The sequence below is a fragment of the Peromyscus eremicus genome, chromosome 18 (genome assembly GCF_949786415.1).
Source record: "Peromyscus eremicus chromosome 18, PerEre_H2_v1, whole genome shotgun sequence".
In the NCBI taxonomy this organism is placed as follows: Eukaryota; Metazoa; Chordata; class Mammalia; order Rodentia; family Cricetidae; genus Peromyscus; species Peromyscus eremicus.
Genome location: NC_081434.1, coordinates 33,399,825 through 33,417,542, shown reverse-complemented (window position 1 = coordinate 33,417,542; position 17,718 = coordinate 33,399,825). Strand labels below are relative to the sequence as shown.

At 43.8% G+C, this 17,718-nt stretch overlaps 1 protein-coding gene and 1 pseudogene across 1 annotated transcript in view; one reads left to right on the top strand and one right to left on the bottom strand.

Annotated features, from left to right (window-relative positions):
- Positions 1 to 17,488, top strand: part of LOC131894923 (uncharacterized protein C3orf20-like) — a 71,312-nt gene extending 53,824 nt beyond the window's left edge. The window contains exons 12-13 of the mRNA XM_059245290.1: positions 12,111 to 12,253; positions 16,940 to 17,488. Of these exons, the coding sequence (XP_059101273.1) occupies positions 12,111 to 12,253; positions 16,940 to 16,955 (159 nt within the window). The 3' untranslated portion in view covers positions 16,956 to 17,488. The remainder of the gene's footprint in view (positions 1 to 12,110; positions 12,254 to 16,939) is intronic.
- Positions 6,941 to 7,969, bottom strand: LOC131895316 (calcium-binding and coiled-coil domain-containing protein 2-like; annotated as a pseudogene).
- Positions 17,489 to 17,718: the final 230 nt, after the last annotated feature.

Sequence of the window (17,718 nt, the reverse complement as noted above, 5' to 3'; positions counted from 1 at the left end):
AGGGCCAGAAGCTTGCAAAGAGCAGTGTGGGAACTAATGACAATCCATGTCAGCTGCCACTCTTGGTCAGTGAGGATCTGTTCTCTATTCACGCAAGCGTCTGCCACACCAGGGCTCTGAGGGGGAACGTGGCTATCATTAGGAAATGTTGCCAAATGTCCAGGTCCCAGGTTTACGTTGTTCGGTCTGTCCTGAATCGATCCCTGTCTTCAAGGGGGAAAAACACCAAAGTGAGACATGTTGGGAAGCCCCTGACTCAGTGTGACTGTGGAATGATGGAAGTGTGTTGTGCAGGATACCGAAGAGGAGGGGATCACAGAGCCTGACAGGTCCCATTTCGAAGGAGTGGGAAAGTGACGTGAATGTTTGCTTCAGGAAGATTTGAAGAGGACTAGTAGGGGCTCTCTTCCACTACTTCCTTCCTCCCCAACATGGACTGGAAGGAATAATAATCCATAACACATCGATGCATTACAGTGCTTGGTGAGCCATGCCGTGTACCATTGATCCTGCAGCTTTTCAGTCAGGATGAAAGGCTAAAAGAACATTCAAGAAAAAAGTGCATCCGCAAACTATTTTGTTACTGAAAAACATTCTCTTTAATGTCATTTGGCGCAATCTGTTTGTGCTAAACTAATACGTTTATAATTTAAATCATTTAGTAAAGTTTGTTGTTTTTTTTTTTCTTTCGAGACAGGGTTTCTCTGTGTAGTTTTGGTGCCTGTCCTGGATCTCACTCTATAGACCAGGCTGGCCTCGAACTCACAGAGATCTGTCTGACTCTGCCTCTTGAGTGCTGGGATTAAAGGCATGTGCCACCACCGCCCGGCTAAGTATATATATATATATATATACAGCAAGAGGTTTTGATACTGAAATTCCATGAAAACTGCAGTGATGTTTTCCAGGGGGTTTCTGCTTGAGTTCTGAGATGAGATTTAGTTCTGTGCTGAGAACCAGAGCACACACTGGAGCTTCATTCCCCATTGAGTAATACTTCACACACTGAGTAACACAGAACAGAGGCCACAGGGGCAGAATGCCATCTCTCAGCCCAGGTCACTTCCCTCTGCTCTTTGGGTATCTTAGGTCCCTTCTGTGCTACACCTTAATAGCATGAGTCTCCGCGGGGCAAACTGCACCCAGAAGCATCTGATTCCCTTCAGTGTATGGTAAAGACATTTTGCCCAGGCTTTGGTAGTCGTACCCAGCAGGGACCACCCACCCTCTCTGTAGGGAGGACGGGAGGATTTCTGAAGAGTCCTTCAGTAGCAAAGGCTGAGTCCTTTGAGGGAGTGACAAGGGCAGAGTAGTTTCTTCAGGGAAGCAGGCCTAACCTGACACTCGGGTCTGTCTTTCTTTCCCCATCGAGACACTGAGGCAAGACTAAGAAGACAGTGAGGTAGGGCCATAGCCATCTTCATGAGCCAGGGACGTCCTCATCTGTTTTATCTTGGCGAGAGACACCTTCAGGATCCATTTCTCTCTCCATTGTCCTTTCTTAGATTCAACTCATGAAGGTCTCTGGCATCTTCTGTGATAGTTCGGTGAGAAGCTGATAACTTGGATCCTTTGGGGCAAGGGTTCTACTGGTGTGGCACAAATTTTAGAAATGCAGAAAACCATAGAGAAGGAGGTTAAAATGACCTCATTCCTACTATCCAGAAATAACACCGGCAATGCGCTCTCTCTCTCTCTCTCTCTCTCTCTCTCTCTCTCTCTCACACACACACACACACACACACACACACACACACACACATTTGGGATGACTGCAGGAAAGAGACACCAGAGGAAATCTAAGTACTTAAAGTAAAAAGAAAGTAAGTCTCTGTAATGTGGCGCCCCTTATGCCCAGAAAAAGCAGTCTGTGTAGGTGTGGCAATAGCTCGATTCTGTAAATAGTTATGAAGTTTATCAGCATTATTTAACCTCTGACAGCCTCAGTTCTGGCTTTGATCGCTTTAGGACCGTGATTGTTATTTTTGTTATGTTCTCTACAGTAACTACAGAATCAATATTGGTACAATTTATTTGGGATAAAGTGAACTTAGTATTTAGAATACAGCAGCTCTGTACTCTTCCCTAAAGACATTATGCACCTTTTTTTCCCTTTTGTTTTGTTTTTGTTTTCCTGAAGATGAACTCTCAGTCTTCCTCCTTAGCCTCCTCAGTGTGGGAATTACAGGCCTGTGCCACCCTGCTCAGTTTGATTTTCTAATTGAGATTCAATTTCTTGAATCTTTGGAGGGGAAGCTAGGCCCATGACCTAATTACAGACCAAGGAATTTGTTGGACACATTTCCATTCCTCCAAAGGAGTAAGCCTGCGGGGTGTGGTGACACACACCTTTAATCCCAGCACTCGAGAGGCAGGCAGAGCTCTGTGAGTTCCAGGCCAGCAAGGCCATTCCACATTCTGACCAGAAGAGAGATGAAGTCTCTCTTAATATGAATATGGTTGATAACTTTCATCACCAGAACCTACCAGTCAAACTTGGGTCACTGGGAAGCCAAACAACCCATGGTTTCTTTCATTTAAAAACAAACAAACAAACAAACAAACAACCAGGCAGTGGTGGTGCACGCCTTTAATCCTAGCACCCGGGAGGCAGAGGCAAGTGGGTCTCTGTGAGTTTGAGGCCAGCCTGGTCTACAAAGTGAGTTCCAGGACAGCCAGGACTACACAGAGAAACACTTTCTTGGGGGGAAAAAAAGACTCATAAACAATGCATCTTGGTCATAGGAGTCCCTCTTCCCTCCTACTGCCCCCCTGGGAACCCCTGGTCTACAAGAGGGAGTTCCAGGACAGCCAGGGCTACACACGGAGAGACTGAAAACAAAACAAAACAAAACAAAACAAAACAAAAACAAAAGAGAGGTTTCTTGGCACACTGGTGAATACAAGCATTCCAGCTACTAGGAGCGAAGAGGGGAAGGTTGATTGAGCCCGGGAGTTTGAGACCAGCCTGGGCAACACAGACCCAGTGAAGAAGGAGGAGGGGGAGGAGGAGGAGGAGGAGGAGGAGGAGGAGGAGGAGGAGGAGGAGGAGGAGGAAGGAGTGGCAGCTGCAGTTGAAATGAGTTATCTCAAGGCTGGTCAGTGGTGGGTAAAATGAAACACACACAAATGTATTTTAACAAATACAATCTCTGGGTGATAATATCTATGACACCAAGGATGTAAGTCAACAGTCTTTGGAACCATTATAACAACCCTTCCTGTATCACCTGAAAGTTCCTTGCCACTTTTAGGAAAGTCTGAGGAACTCAATTTCTTTCTTCCATCCTTCCTTCCTTCTTCCTTCCTTCTTTCCTTTTTCTTTCTTTCTTTCTTTCTTTTTTTTTTTAATTTTCAAGACAGGATTTCTCTGTGTAGCTTTGGCACCTTTCCTGGAACTCACTCTGTAGCCCAGGCTGGCCTCAAACTCACAGAGATCCGCCTGGCTCTGCCTCCCGAGTGCTGGGATTAAAGGCATGTGCCACCACAGCCTGGCTGGATCTCCATTTCTTAATGTCAAGCTACAGATTGAATACATACTTTATTCTAGCTCGAATGTAAATACCCAATTTTTTTTCAAATCAAATATGTAATAGCTCCAGTTGTTTAACTGCTAGTGATGGCGCCAATAATAATAATAATAATAATAACAAAACTACACAGAGCAATCCTGTCTCGAAAAGCAAAAAAAAAAAAAAAAAAAAAAAAAAAGGACAGGATCTCACTGTGTAGCCCAGGCTAGCCTCAGACTCACAGAGCTCTGCCTGCCGCTACCTCCTAAGTGCTGGAATTAAAGGTGATCAGCACCATGCCTGGTGGGTAAGGGAGTCTTTACAGAAATCTCTAACATGGTTTATGAGGAAGAATTCACTTTACTGACTGACCCCAAATGCTTCTTTAGCAAATGAACATTATCGAGCATTATGCAAAGGCTACTTCTGACACCTGTGGGCTATCTGTTGTCAAGGTTGCTTCCAACCTATTGGCTGCTTGCAGCAAATGATCACCACACACATTACCCTGTGTCAGGAGCATGGAAGAGCACATGACTTAAGATTGCAGCTATGGCTGGGCATGGGGGTGCACACCTCTAGTACAGGCATTCTACCAAAAGAATAAATGCACAAACTACATTCTGTTTATTGACAACTGAAGGAAATCCTCATTCAGGACTTTACCATGTGTTCATGATTCAGGGAACATGGTTCCCATATCTGCAAATAAGACTGAGAACAAGAAGATTCACTGACAACCTGTAAGATCCTGCTTCCACTGGGCATGGTGGCACATACCTTTAATCCCAGCACTTAAGACGCAGAGGCAGGCAATCTCTGTGAGTTCCAGGCCAGCCTGGTCTACAGAGCGAGATCCAGGCCAGCCAGGGTTACACAAAGAAACCCTGTCTTTGAAAACAAAAACAAACAAAGGAACCTGTTTTCTACAGCGGCAGCCGAGGATGGGAAAGTTGGTCAACGTCATGCATGATCTGTGAGGAGATCAGTAACTCAGCAAGTAGACCAGAAGATAGCAACTAAAAAAAGCAGGCCAAAGCTTTCACTAGAACAACAGCCCATGCTGCAAACCTGTGAGTCAAGTATCTATACAATGAGAATACCCCACTTCTCAGGAGGCTGGGCCTGATAGGCCATCTGGAAAAAATATAAACTTAGAACGCTCGGAGATAGAGTACCATTGGGCATCATCTTCTGTGGAACTGTTAACTTATGACGACTATGATTAAATTATGACGATTATCCTCTAAGAGCGAGAAAACTGGACCACAAAGAGTCAAGACCCTAGACTTCCCCCTCACTTCAGGTCTAGTGTTCCATCTGCTCTCCCTCAGCAAAGCTCTAAGGTTTAGTCTTGTTTCAGAACCCCTGAAGGGCTGAAAAGCGGGAGAGCTGACCCTGGGGACCAGAAAAGCCCAAGATGTTTTCTGAAGCCAGTATAATCTGGCGTCTTCCCTCTCACACCCAGTTTGACCTTACAGGTGTCACATCTAAATTTTATTTAAATCAGCTCTGCAACAGTTTGGTCCATGATGCTTAAAACTCTGTCCTAGCTTGGTTGACATGTGTCCTAACGCTATCCCATTGGCTTTTATACTAGACCCTTGACCAGATAATAGTGTAGAAGTGGAAGATGGGATGATCCCATTCTCCTCATCCAGGGATGTGGCTGACACCCTACCAAGGCAGACTAACAACAGAAAAGCAGAGATTTATGATGGCAGTTTTTTTTAAGGTGTATTTTTAATAACTAGGCATGGTGGTACATGCCTTTTTAATCCCAGCACTTGGGAGGCAAAAGGTCAATCTCTATGAGTTCATGTCCAGCCTGGTCTACATAATGAGTTACAGGCCAGCCAAGGCCACATAGTGAGACTCCTATCTCAAAAACAAGTGCCTTTGGCTCGTAATCCTTCTGCCTCAGTCTCCCAAGAGTTGGAATACAGATGTTGCATTACATCTTGTTAGAAGGAAGACTTTCTGTGAGTGAAGTATTTCTTAGCTGTGAGTCAGGAATAAGATACTTATTGCTGGGCATGTGAAGCATACCTTTGATCCCAGCACTCTAGTGATACAGGCAGGCAGATCTTTGTGAGTTTGAGGTCAGCCTGGTCTGCATAGAAAATTCCAGGCCAGCCAGGTCTACATAGTGAGACCCTGTTTCAAAAAGGAAAACTACACCACAACCACCACCAAAACTCATTGTCTTACTTAAGGTTCCCATTGCTGTGAAGAGACACCACGACCATGGCAACTCTTATAAAAGAAACATTTCATTGGGGTGGCTTGTATTTTCAAAGGTTCAGTCCATTTTCATCATGGTGGGACATGGTGGCATGCAGGCAGACATGGTGCTGGAAAAGGAGCTGAGAATTCTACATCTTGACCCGTAGGCAACAGGAAGTGGTCTGAGTGTCACACTGAATGAAGCTTGAGCAAAGGAGACCTCAGAGTCCACCCCCACAGTGACACACTTCCTTCAACAAGGCCACACCTACTCCAACAAAGCCACACCTCCTAATAGTGCCACTCCCTATAGGCTTATGGGGGCCAATAACATTCAAATCACTACACACCCATAAAGATGCCTCTTTTGGGACCTGCTGACAAGACGATAAATTCTTGGTATTCAAATTAGAATCTTAGCTCTTGGCTGTCATTTTTGTGCTAACTTAATGCATCTGGTTGAAGAGAAGACCTATGAGGATGAAGGAATACTCCAGTTCCGGCCCTGTTCCTACCCTAAAGGTCAGGACTGAGGACTGTGGATGCAGTGGGAGACTTGGAAGACAGTCATTTAGCATTAGCCAGATTGTTGTCCATCAGCAGGTAGCTCCATTCTGGGCCTTGTACTGGATCTGAGGAAGAATGGCTCTGCAATGAGAGGCTGATAAACTGGAGTTACATGACTGAGGGTAGAAGCAGAAGTCATCCACAATGGACACACTCTACCCTTGGAGGCCAGGGTGCTAAGTGACTCACACTAATGATTTCTGGTTAGGCAGGCTTCTCTGCTTGGACAGCTTGCAGTAAACACAACCTATTCTCCATGATCAGGTCCACACACAGCATAGATCCACCAGGCTGGAGAGAGAACAGCAGAACACAAGGTCTTCAACGATTTGCCTCCCTCTTGCTGGGAAGGCCTTGTCACAATCGGACAACTGAAAAACCAAGACTGTGTTTGCAGTGTGATCATGGATCCCATTACTCTAGTCTGATGTGCAGAGAGGCACTTCCTCACTGAAAGCAGGCTGGAGTGGAGGTTTCTTGGATGCAAGGCCTGGGTTTTGCCCAACAGCTCCTTGATCTGAAGGGCACACTTGATGCACCCAAGAGTCAACCCTGAGGCCCAGCAGCTCAGCAATCTGTTCTTCTTCAGATCATGTCCTATCTCTTTTCAGAGCATTGGTTATGACGTTGTTGTCAATTAGTCTTCTTGACAGGTAGAGCTCCCATCTACTAATGCCCATTGTTCCTTCCTTCCATAGCTTCCTCTGTTTCCACTTTCCCCCATCTGCTCAAGCATCTTCCGGTACTCCCTCTAGTCAGTTAAACCAGGAAAGAGCTGCCTGGCTATCCTCATTTCTCAGTGGTTGCAGCTGCCTGGTCTTACCTTGAGTACTCAGAACCAGCATCTCCATTTCTTTCTCTTGAGGTGACAGCTGGGTCTGAGGCTGATCCACTCTGACCCCCATCTTTCTCATCTTCTGGTTGTGTTCCTGCAGCTGGAGCAGCCCCGTCTCCCACAAGCCCTTCTGCTCTTCCACCTTCCGTTCTGACTTCTTGCAGATGCTTCACGGTTTCTAACTCCCCCTGCTTGTTTCGCGCTCAGCCTGCATGGTTGAGTTCCGCTCCTGGAGGCTGGCACAGCTGTCAGTTCCTGGCAAAGCTCCTTGTGCTGCTGGATCCCTTCATCTTTCCTCAGTGGTAAGAACCATGAAGCCCTTCTTGTACTCTGGACAGGACTGGACCACACCATCTTGAGCCACACAGCAGAACTGATAATACTCATCATCCTTAGGTGGATATGCTTTAAATTGGACTTCCTGCTGCTTGGCTGACTACGGGACATTGGACAAAGCAACCTACGTGAAGGTATAATACTCCCGGCTCATCTTCCATCCCACTCTTAAGATGCTGATCCTCACCGGCAGTGGTGGCACACTCCATTAATCGCAGTGCTCAGGAGGCAGAGGCAGGTGGATCGCTATGAGTTCGAGGCCAGCCTGGTCTACAGAGCAAGTTCCAGGACAGAGAAACCCTGTCTCAGAAAACCAAATCAAACCAAATCTACAACAAAAAAAGATGCCATTCCAATCCTTGTGAAAGGGGCTAAAATGTTTGGTGAAGGTACCATAGCATGTGATATTCTCTCCAGGGACACAGAAGTTCTCCACAATGTTAAAAATGACCTGCGAGAAATGATAGTGACCAGGGGAGTCAAACGTATCCATTGCCCAATTTAGATCTTTCTCCTGAACGTATGCTCATGTATCAGTCTGCCCTATTCAACGTTCCCCCCTGTGGACTGACAAGTATCTGTCACCTAACCAATTCCAAACTGGTGCCTGGTATCTACTCCAACTCAGCTTGCTGCCCCACCTCATTAAAGGACAACTTCCAATGCACAGGCCCAAACCCTTCAGGTCATTTAGACTTCTTTCTCACACTGTACTCATGAAGTTGGCAAATGAATTCATTCAGAACTCGACCACTTCTCACTGCTTTCGCTGGCTAACTTCAGTTCTTACACAGGTGACAATAACAGACATGTGTCTTTCCTTCTTCCCCCCTACTGGCTAGACTTTTATACAAAACTAAGGACCTTTTTAAACATCATAAAACCATAAAAACTTGCTGTTGGTTTTAAATGCGGCGCTTTTACTCTGTGAAAAAAAGCGACAAGGCACGACAAAACGTATCAGAGCTTTATTGGGGGGGAGGGGACAGAAGAGAGTGGCCAGGCCTTTTGGAAGACAAGTGCAGAGAAAGGAGGGGGGGGGGAAGGGGGAGAAAGCAGAAGAGAGGGGAAGAGTCTGTGACTGGCTTTTTAAGGATTCCCTGCACATGCTCATGTGGGCTTACGGAGCTACACCACCCATGTGCAGATTGCGTGACCACACAGATGAAGTGAGACATAAGCCCCTTGCTTGGCTACTGAACTACGCATGTGCGGTCATGCAGCTGGGGGAGTGGCCAGGAATTCTAACTCTTCCCTCAATGGTTTACTCTTAGAGTAAAAGCCCCTGAAGCGTTTAAATCTAATTATCATCAATAAAAACCCGGGAGTCAGATATTGGGGCAAAAACCTGAATGATCAGAGAAGCAACTAGTGACCTCTGCTCTCTCATTCCTCCATCCAAAAGGGCCGAGACCCTCTCTAAGACCCACCTTACTACTTCCTGTGTCTAACTGTCCTCAGTCCTCCAAGACCTCCATGGCTAATTTTGGTCAGCTAGTAGCTAGCTCTGCCCTCTGATTCAATGCAAACTTCATTGGCAGTCTCGGAAATGTCAGAATGTGATCAAAATATCCCACAACATTTAGACGGGCTTCAGCCCCTGGCCTCATTCTTGCCTCAAGGAACACTTTTTTTTTTTTTTTTTTTTTTTTTTTTTTTTTTTTGGTTTTTTGAGACAGGGTTTCTCTGTGTAGCTTTGCGCCTTTCCTGGAACTCGCTTTGTAGACCAGGCTAGCCCCGAACTCACAGAGATCCGCCTGCCTGTGCCTCCTGAGTGCTGGGATTAAAGGTGTGTGCGCCGCGCCCCCCCCCCCATACCTTTCTCTCTGGTGTCTGTGGAGCTCTTTCCTTCATTCCTGGTGTATCTGACTGCCCTGTATAAAAAGGACTCTACTTCCCATATGGCTTTATTTTTGTATAGCACTTATTACAACTGACTTCGCAAGTATGCGCATTTCCCAGATAGTACTCAGCAGGAGAAACTTTGTAGATTCATCTTCAGCATCAAGAACAGTGTCTGGTATGCAGCACAGTCATTATGACTTTGTTAATTTAAAAGTGCACAAATTGCTGGAGAGATGGCTCAGCGGTTAAGAGCACCGACTGCTCTTCCAAAGGTCTTGAGTTCAAGTCCCAGCAACCACATCATGGTGGCTCACAACCACACATAATGAGATCTGATGCCCTCTTCTAGCCTGCAAGTGCACATGCAGGCAGAAAAACTATACATAATGAATAAAAGTGAACAAATATAAATTATAGCTTATGATATAGATCCCCGGGGTAGGTAAGTCTTTCAAAAACTGGGGCCCACAGTGAAAATAGTATGAGGGCTTCTTGATTATTAAAATGTTACAAAATCATCCCAGGTACCTTGTTTTTGTGCTGGGGACTGAACCCACATCCTCAGACATGTCAAGTGCATATTCTAGTATTAAACTACACCCTCAACCCATATTCTGGGTTTTGACGCTAGCTGCAATTCCCTAACCACACCATGAAGATAAGCGTGTGTGGCCAAGCACGCCGGTGCACACATGTAATCCCAGCACTAGGGAGGCAGAGGCAGAGGCTTGCGGTCAAGTTCTAGGCTAGCCGGGGCCATGTGGAGACTTTATTAAAAGAGGGAATGTTGGGAAGAGTGAGTGAGAGCACATGCAAGAGGTATAAACTCTGGTCCAGCCCTCAGCCACGGAATCCGAAGGTTTTCATTTTTCCGCAGTCTAACATTTCTCCGCATGATCGATCGGGATAGTCATCTTTGCAGGAACTGGACCCTGCAGCACTGTTGCTGGGCCTTTATCACTAGGCTCTAGGCAGCAGCTTAACACATGTCGGATGGAAAGCTTTCTTCCAAATAGAATGGAAGACCCAAGGCCCAAACCAAATCAGGATGAAGTGTTGCCAATTCATCACTTTTTAGAAATTACACCCCAGCCCCCCTTTTCCCCTTCCATACAGGGTCTCACTGTGTATGGCTGTCCTGGAGCTCCCTCTGTAGATCAGGCTGGCCTCGAACTCACAGAGCTACACTTTCCCTTCTTTATATAGCATTTTAGGTTGGGGGGGGGAGTGCTGGCTAAATATTATCCTTGTCACTATTGAGAAACAGTGTTTGGTGTTTTAGATCTTATAAAATATTCACATATGTGTCCTTCATTATAACGTTGTTATTGGTTATAATGCCAGGTGGTGGTGGTGCACGCCTTTAATCCCAGCACTCGGGAGGCAGAGGCGGGCGGATCTCTGTGAGTTCGAGGTCAGCCTGGGCTACAGAGTGAGTTCCAGGAAAGGCGCAAAGCTACACAGAGAAACCCTGTCTTGAAAAACCAAACCAAACCAAACCAAAATAATTAATAATAATAATAATAATAATAATAATAATAATAATAATAATGTAATATGTATAGTTTCACCTTCTAAGTTCAAGCAATATACATGCTTCATGGTTAATAGGCAGGTATGAGTGTTAAAGAATAAGGCTAAAGACAAAGTATTTCAGGCCCAGGAACCACACAGAACGTCATTTCATCTCTTATTAGCCATGTAGATGGACCTAGGAAATAGGTTCTTATGTTGCAGAAATGATGGGCCAGAAAATGCTATTTCCATAGAAGAAACCTTGTGTTAAAACACCTCTTCATGATGAAAAGATCACATAATCTAAAGGGAAGGAATAATGTGGAGCTGTGGAATTTACACAGTTTTAAGACTTTCAGTCTCTTAGGATTTGAAGACACGAGGCATACTTTATTAAATTCTGTGCTCTAACAAGCTTTTAAAGTTTTAATTATTTTCTTCTCTTACCACCCGTAAAAGGAATCCCCTCCTCCCCATCTCTAATAGCTGAAAAAGAAAATCTCAAATCATTTGCTGTGTCTCAAGATTTAAGATTCTCTTACACCTTAGGTGGAATGAGAAGCTTGGCTTGATACTGAAGAGCTGGACCTCTTTATTACTAGTTAGAGAAACGGGCTGGAGACATGGCTCAGTGGTGAAGAGCATTTCAGGCTCTTGAAGAGAACTCAGATTCAGTTCCCAGCACCTACATGGAGGCTCAAAACAGCTTGTAACTCCAGTCCCAGGGTATCTAACCCCCTCTTCAACCTTTGCAGCCTCCTGTACATACATTGTGCACATAAACGCACTCGGACACATCCCCATAAAAACCAGGTAAACAATGTTTGGAATAGAAGATGTTTTTAGAGGTCTAGTTCAATTCCCAAATCATAATCAATGTGCCTTTTTCTTAAAGATGAGTGACTCAATATGGGTCACACAATTTGCAGAGTTCTTGTTTTGTTTGTAATTTAATCTACTGACTTCCAAATGCCAGGGCTATATATTGTCTTAGTGGTTAGCTGTAAAAGAAAACAGAACACATTATAATGCTTAAGAACACATGCTGGTATCTTTGAACTTAATTAGCATATTGGTTGACCACTTTGAATGTCTGATCAACACAGCTAATAGGCCTATCTTCCTAGCTTTATACCTCACGCTCAGACTCTAGGAATATATATGCTGTTTCATATGTATAAACATGAATGCTTTTAGAGTGAAGTGTTTCCTTTCAAATCAACAGGACCATTCTTGGGATTAAATTCTGAAAATGTTTTATTAACTTTTTCCAGATGTACATTCGAGGAAAATTACTCTTTGCCAACTTTATCTTCAATGGGTACAGCACATCAGCTAATGACCTTCAAAAGCAAATTGTGAAGACAAGAAAGGATTATCACAAAGGCTATTTCCTCCCCAGCGACTTTCGGATACGGTAGAGTAACTACGCATGTCTTATGTCATCTCACACTTTTTTTTTTTTTTTTTTGGTTTTTCGAGACAGGGTTTCTCTGTGTAGCTTTGCGCCTTTCCTGGAACTCACTTGGTAGCCCAGGCTGGCCTCGAACTCACAGAGATCTGCCTGGCTCTGCCTCCTGAGTGCTGGGATTAAAGGCGTGTGCCACCACTGCCCGGCCATCTCACACTTTTTTAAAGCAAATCTTTTACTATTTTATGTGTACGAATGTTTTACCTGTGTATATGTCTGTACCATGTGCATCCCTGAAGATGGAAGAGGGCATCAGATCCCCCTGGAATGGAGTTACAGAAGATTGTGAGCTGCCATGTAGGTGCTGGGAACCAAAGCCAGATCCTCTGGATCAGTCAGTGCTCTTAACCACTGAGCCATGTCTCCAGCCCCAGAGAGATATAGTTTGTTTGTTTTCTTGTTTTTCAAGACAGGGTTTCTCTGTGTAGCCCTGGCTGTCCTGGGACTTCTCTGTAGACCAGGCTGGCCTCGAACTTACAGAGATCCGCCTGCCTCTGCTTCCTGAATGCTGGGATTAAAGGTGTGCGCCACCACCGCCCACTTTCATTTCACACTTTTAACCAGCAAATCTCAGACAAGGGCATGATCCAAAACCTGCTTTTTGGGGTACTTTTTCTCCTTGATCAAACATTTCCTGGAGAAAGGTAGTTTATATTTTTAAAAGTCTCAAGAAAGACTACTTTCTCTTTATCCAGCATCTTATTTACAGGGCTATTCTGAGGCTCCTGGGACTATCCCAAGACAAGGTCTGAACCATTGGATACTAACTCCCTCCTTGATGCTGGCACATCTTTTCTGTCAGGAGGGTAACAGACAGAACCTGTTGTATCCAGAGGGAATGGTGGAAACGGAAATTTTAAACTCAAGCCAGGCACAGTGGTGGTCCACACCTGTAATCCTAGCAGTTAGAAGGCTAAGGTAGGAGGATGGCTGGGACTCTGATGCCAGAACTGGGTCACAGAGTCAAACAGTGTCTCCAAAACAAAACAAACAAACAACGAAACAAAAATACCCAGGGCAAACAAAAAACTGTAACAACAAAAACCCGGATAATCTAAAATTAAGCCACCGTTTTCTCTCTGGTAAATTATCGCCAGATATTTAACAAGCAAAAGTTAGGCTAATGACTCAAAGGATTGCCCCGGCAATACGATCTTTTTCATTCTTGCGTCAAGTCCTGGGAAATACTATAAAGGAAGAGAAGCAGTGACAGACAGGAGGAAGAAAGGACTTCTTCCTTCTAGTCATTTGTCCAGGGTGCAAACAGCAGGGTCAAAAAGAGACACACAAAAATATACAAGACAGTTCAGACTTTATTAGCGCTGTTTTAAGCTGAGAACAGTTATACAGCATTTGCAAGCCTACAACTCTAAAAGCTTTTAAAAACAGTCGACAACCAATTGATGTGGTAAAACACAGAAAGTGACTAAGAGCGTACCAAGTTGAACAGGAGGCATCTGAATATATCCACAGCATCATTATTTTAATAACCAAGAGGAGAAAGCAGTCAATGGCCACCAGTAGATGAATGACCAGCAACACATAGTAGATGTGTAGATTATTCAGCCCTAAACAAGGAAATTCTGTCACATGCTACATGGGATGAACTGAGGTCATAACAGGAAACAGAATGGTGCCTGCCAAGGGCTGTGGGAAGGAGCGGAGGAAGGGGAACTCTTACCTAAGTCATAGAGGAGTCTAAGATTCGTACAATGAAAAATTCTGGAAATGCTTCATTAAAGGCACAACATTTCCTGAATTGAACATAAAAATGGCAATGGTAAAATTTTTGGTGTTTTATCCTAATAAAAAAAGCACCCCCCCTTCCCGCCAAGATTTTATAACTCAAGTCTTCAGTTAGGGTAGGGAATGTAGAGTTCCAAGTTCTAATATATAAAGCATAAATAACCATAAAATGAAACTAAAAAGGATCTGAAAGAGTATTTCCAAATACTGTTATGGGGGTTGGAGGGTGTCAGAGATAGGACGAGCCTTGCAGATGGTAGGCCAGGGCTCTACCACTGAGGAGACTCGAACAACTTACTAAAGAGCCAAACCTTGCCAAGAATGGTGGCACACATCTGTAATTTCAGCACTCTAGAGGTGGAGGCAGGAGGATTGCCAGAAGTTCAAGATCAGCCTGGTGTACACAACAAGTTCTAGGCCAGTCAGTGTTACAAAATGTCTGGAAGAACAAAACAAAACAAGCAACAAGAAAACAGCCAGGTTTGGTGGCACATATTTACAATACCAGAACCCGGGAGGTAAAAGCAGGCAGATTAGAAGTTTAAGGCTAACCTTAGCTATATAGAAAGTTCAAAGCTAGCCTAGGATATGAGACCCTAACTTAAAACACACACACACACACACACACACACACACACACACACACACACGCTCATTAAATAGTCCATACTTTCCTATTTCAGTGTCCATAATCAATGATGTAAACTAGAGCAATGTCCTGCAAATCCTGACAAAACATACTGTACGTCAACGTAACATGTTCATATATATTTTAGGCAATGCCAAGAAATACAGCTAGCTAAGTAATCCATAAGGAAAATACCACAAGGAAGAGAACACTGAGAGAGAAGCACAAAATTGAATCTTTGGAATAAAAAAAAAATCCATGTTATGAATATGGTGCAGAACCAATGCCGCAGTTGAGTTATTCAGATGAGCCTCAACAGGCACCAGCCCATTTTAAACAGTGACCCGGTGACCTAAATTTGCTGACGTGATAAAGATCGGTAGAACAGCACAATTTCAAGTTCGTGTCTATGGAGAGCTTAGTAGTCTACACTAAATATCAAAAGCATACATTTTGAATGCTTCCCATGATTTTCGAGTCTGGGTCTTCCTTCATGCCCTTTCAGAATTCTTGTCTTCCAAATCAAAACAAATAGGCAGTTGACTGTAGCAATGCCAGCTATGATATGAGTCCATATAATACATTTACTAGATCAGAATGGTTTAAAAATCCAGAGCAGCAAGAAAGGAAAATGAAGTTCTTAAAATATTGTGATGTAAATCTGAGGGCTTCTCCCACTTCTGCTGTACCGGCCTACCTTGCTCTCAGGAACCACAGAAAACTTTTCAAGTGAGCTCTCATGTGCAGCAGACTCAGTGACAGGGAAAAGATTCTAGTTTCTGAAACAAGAATTTAAGATCCCTTGGCATTAGATGCCAGAAGATGAAGACGGGTACCTTTCAGAAAGTGTGACTAAACCACACAGTTGAAGGAGACGGATTCAGCGTCACTGATAGTTAAGAAAACAAAATTCATTCATTTTGGAAGAAGGCTGTTATGTGGCTACGTTGCTGCATCTTAAAATAGACATTTTAATCTATTTTATCTGATGACAAAAATCACAAGAACAGTTCTCCTCACTGGCAATTAATAATAAGCACATAGACTTTCTATTATGGGAAGCCACTGTAGTATTTATTAATGGGGGGACCTTATGTTGTTACCAGATGTTGTCACTTTGATTTCAGATAGATAAACCAGCCACTGCTTGCTAAACAATGGATACATATATAAAGTGAATCTTGGTGAGTACAGGGTGTGTGGTCAGTCTCAGTTATCTTCAGTCTTCACACTCTGGATGGTCCAGGAATGATGCGCGGGCTTAGGTTGGTTCTAGGATAGGCCCAGGGGCCTGGTTTGATCTGGGATCCCTGGGACCATACCTAGAACAAACCCAAACAGAACCAAACTCCTTGGGGGTGCTTTCGGCTTGAATGGGCTTCTGGGCCTCTCACCCATGTGGGCCTCCAGGGCTGTCTTGGGGCCACACACCAACCTCTCAGGGACAGGAGTGATGTTCTTGGAGCCTTCCATACATGGTCACATGCTAGTACTGTGCTGAGTAAGCACTGTTTAAGTCGCAGTATTAAACAGAAGGTACAGACTGGGAGGGAGAAGGGCAGAACATACGTGGACTTAGAGACAGTCAATTTCGTCATCTAAGTTGGAAGGAGAAGAGGGCTGAGAAGTTGTTTAGGTCCTTAGGAAGGAGTGAACTTACAGATGCCATACTTTTGTTTCAGAAGAAATATTCAACAACAAACTTATTTGTATGTAGTCAATCTTTAGGAAATATTATAAAACTGACAAGTCTTAAAGCCTAAAACAGTAGCATTATCTATTTTAAGAAACTATTAGGAAATAAGTAAGAATAAATACATCTGTCTAGCACCACATCTACAGACAGTCCCGCTTTGAAGCTTGCACACCCCAGAAGTATACACACCCTAAACACCATTTCTACTTCAGCCACACACGGGCTAAGTGACTTTCAGTACACAGGGATAAAACTAATGTCCCTGCTGACAGACTCGGGTGGATACTAATGTACTGCATTTTAAAGATATCGTGTGTATTCTAATCTATCACACAATTATTACTATATAATCTTGGCTGGCCTGGAACTCTCTATGTAGACCAGGCTGGTCTCGAAATCAGAGATCCACCTGCCTCTGTCTCTGGAGTGCTGGAATTAAAGGCATGCGCCACCACATCTGGATTTTATCACACATTTAAACCTAAGTATAAAGTCGATTCTTGATTCTGCTAACTCTTGCCTATGTGAGCCCTGACATGAATTCCTTCTCTTTGATTTACAGCAACTGCACTGGGTAGAACCATGCTCCTCTAACAGTTTATTCAAAGAGAAGTCGGGCATCATTCTCTTCTACAATGGTGTCAACACAAGAAACTGGTTTGGACCATTCTTTTTACAATCATTGTGTCATAATTCCCTTCCTTAAAGATGGATAACTGGAGGCCCGCTGCCTGAAGCCTGATTGTAAAATCGACTGACATACCACTCACACTGCATAGGATGAAAACCTGAGTCCCACAGTACATAAATGGTGCAATGAAATGGATACTAGGAGAGCTGCTTCTAGATGCAGTCTAATTTTACTTGAAAATTTATTTTTTTTCATTCGAGAGAGGAAACTCATCTTGCTTATTTTATATATTAAAGGCTAATTTAGGCATGTCTGCTACTGAATGACAGTGGAAATTCTGTCACTCAGTTATTGACCTTAGCTCCAATACTGATAAATCATGGGAAGCTTTTATATATTCTTCCTTCAGCTGAATGAAAGAAAGCGACGGGGCTGGTTAAAAACCTAGCAGATTAAGGAATAAAGTCTTTGTGGCCTAGAGTCTACAAGCCCATTACTTTTCAGATATCTTCAATAATTAATGTTTTCTTGCTTTCCAGGCTTAATGTACTTCGTTTTGGAAATGAAGATGCATTTCTCTTTAAAAAAAAAAAAGCCAAAGAAATTTATAACAGCATGTGGTATCCAATTCAAACAGAAAATATAAGTGACAATGCTAACTCCGATGGCCTGGTTTTAATTACTGCAAAAGAATTACAATACAGAGCCAA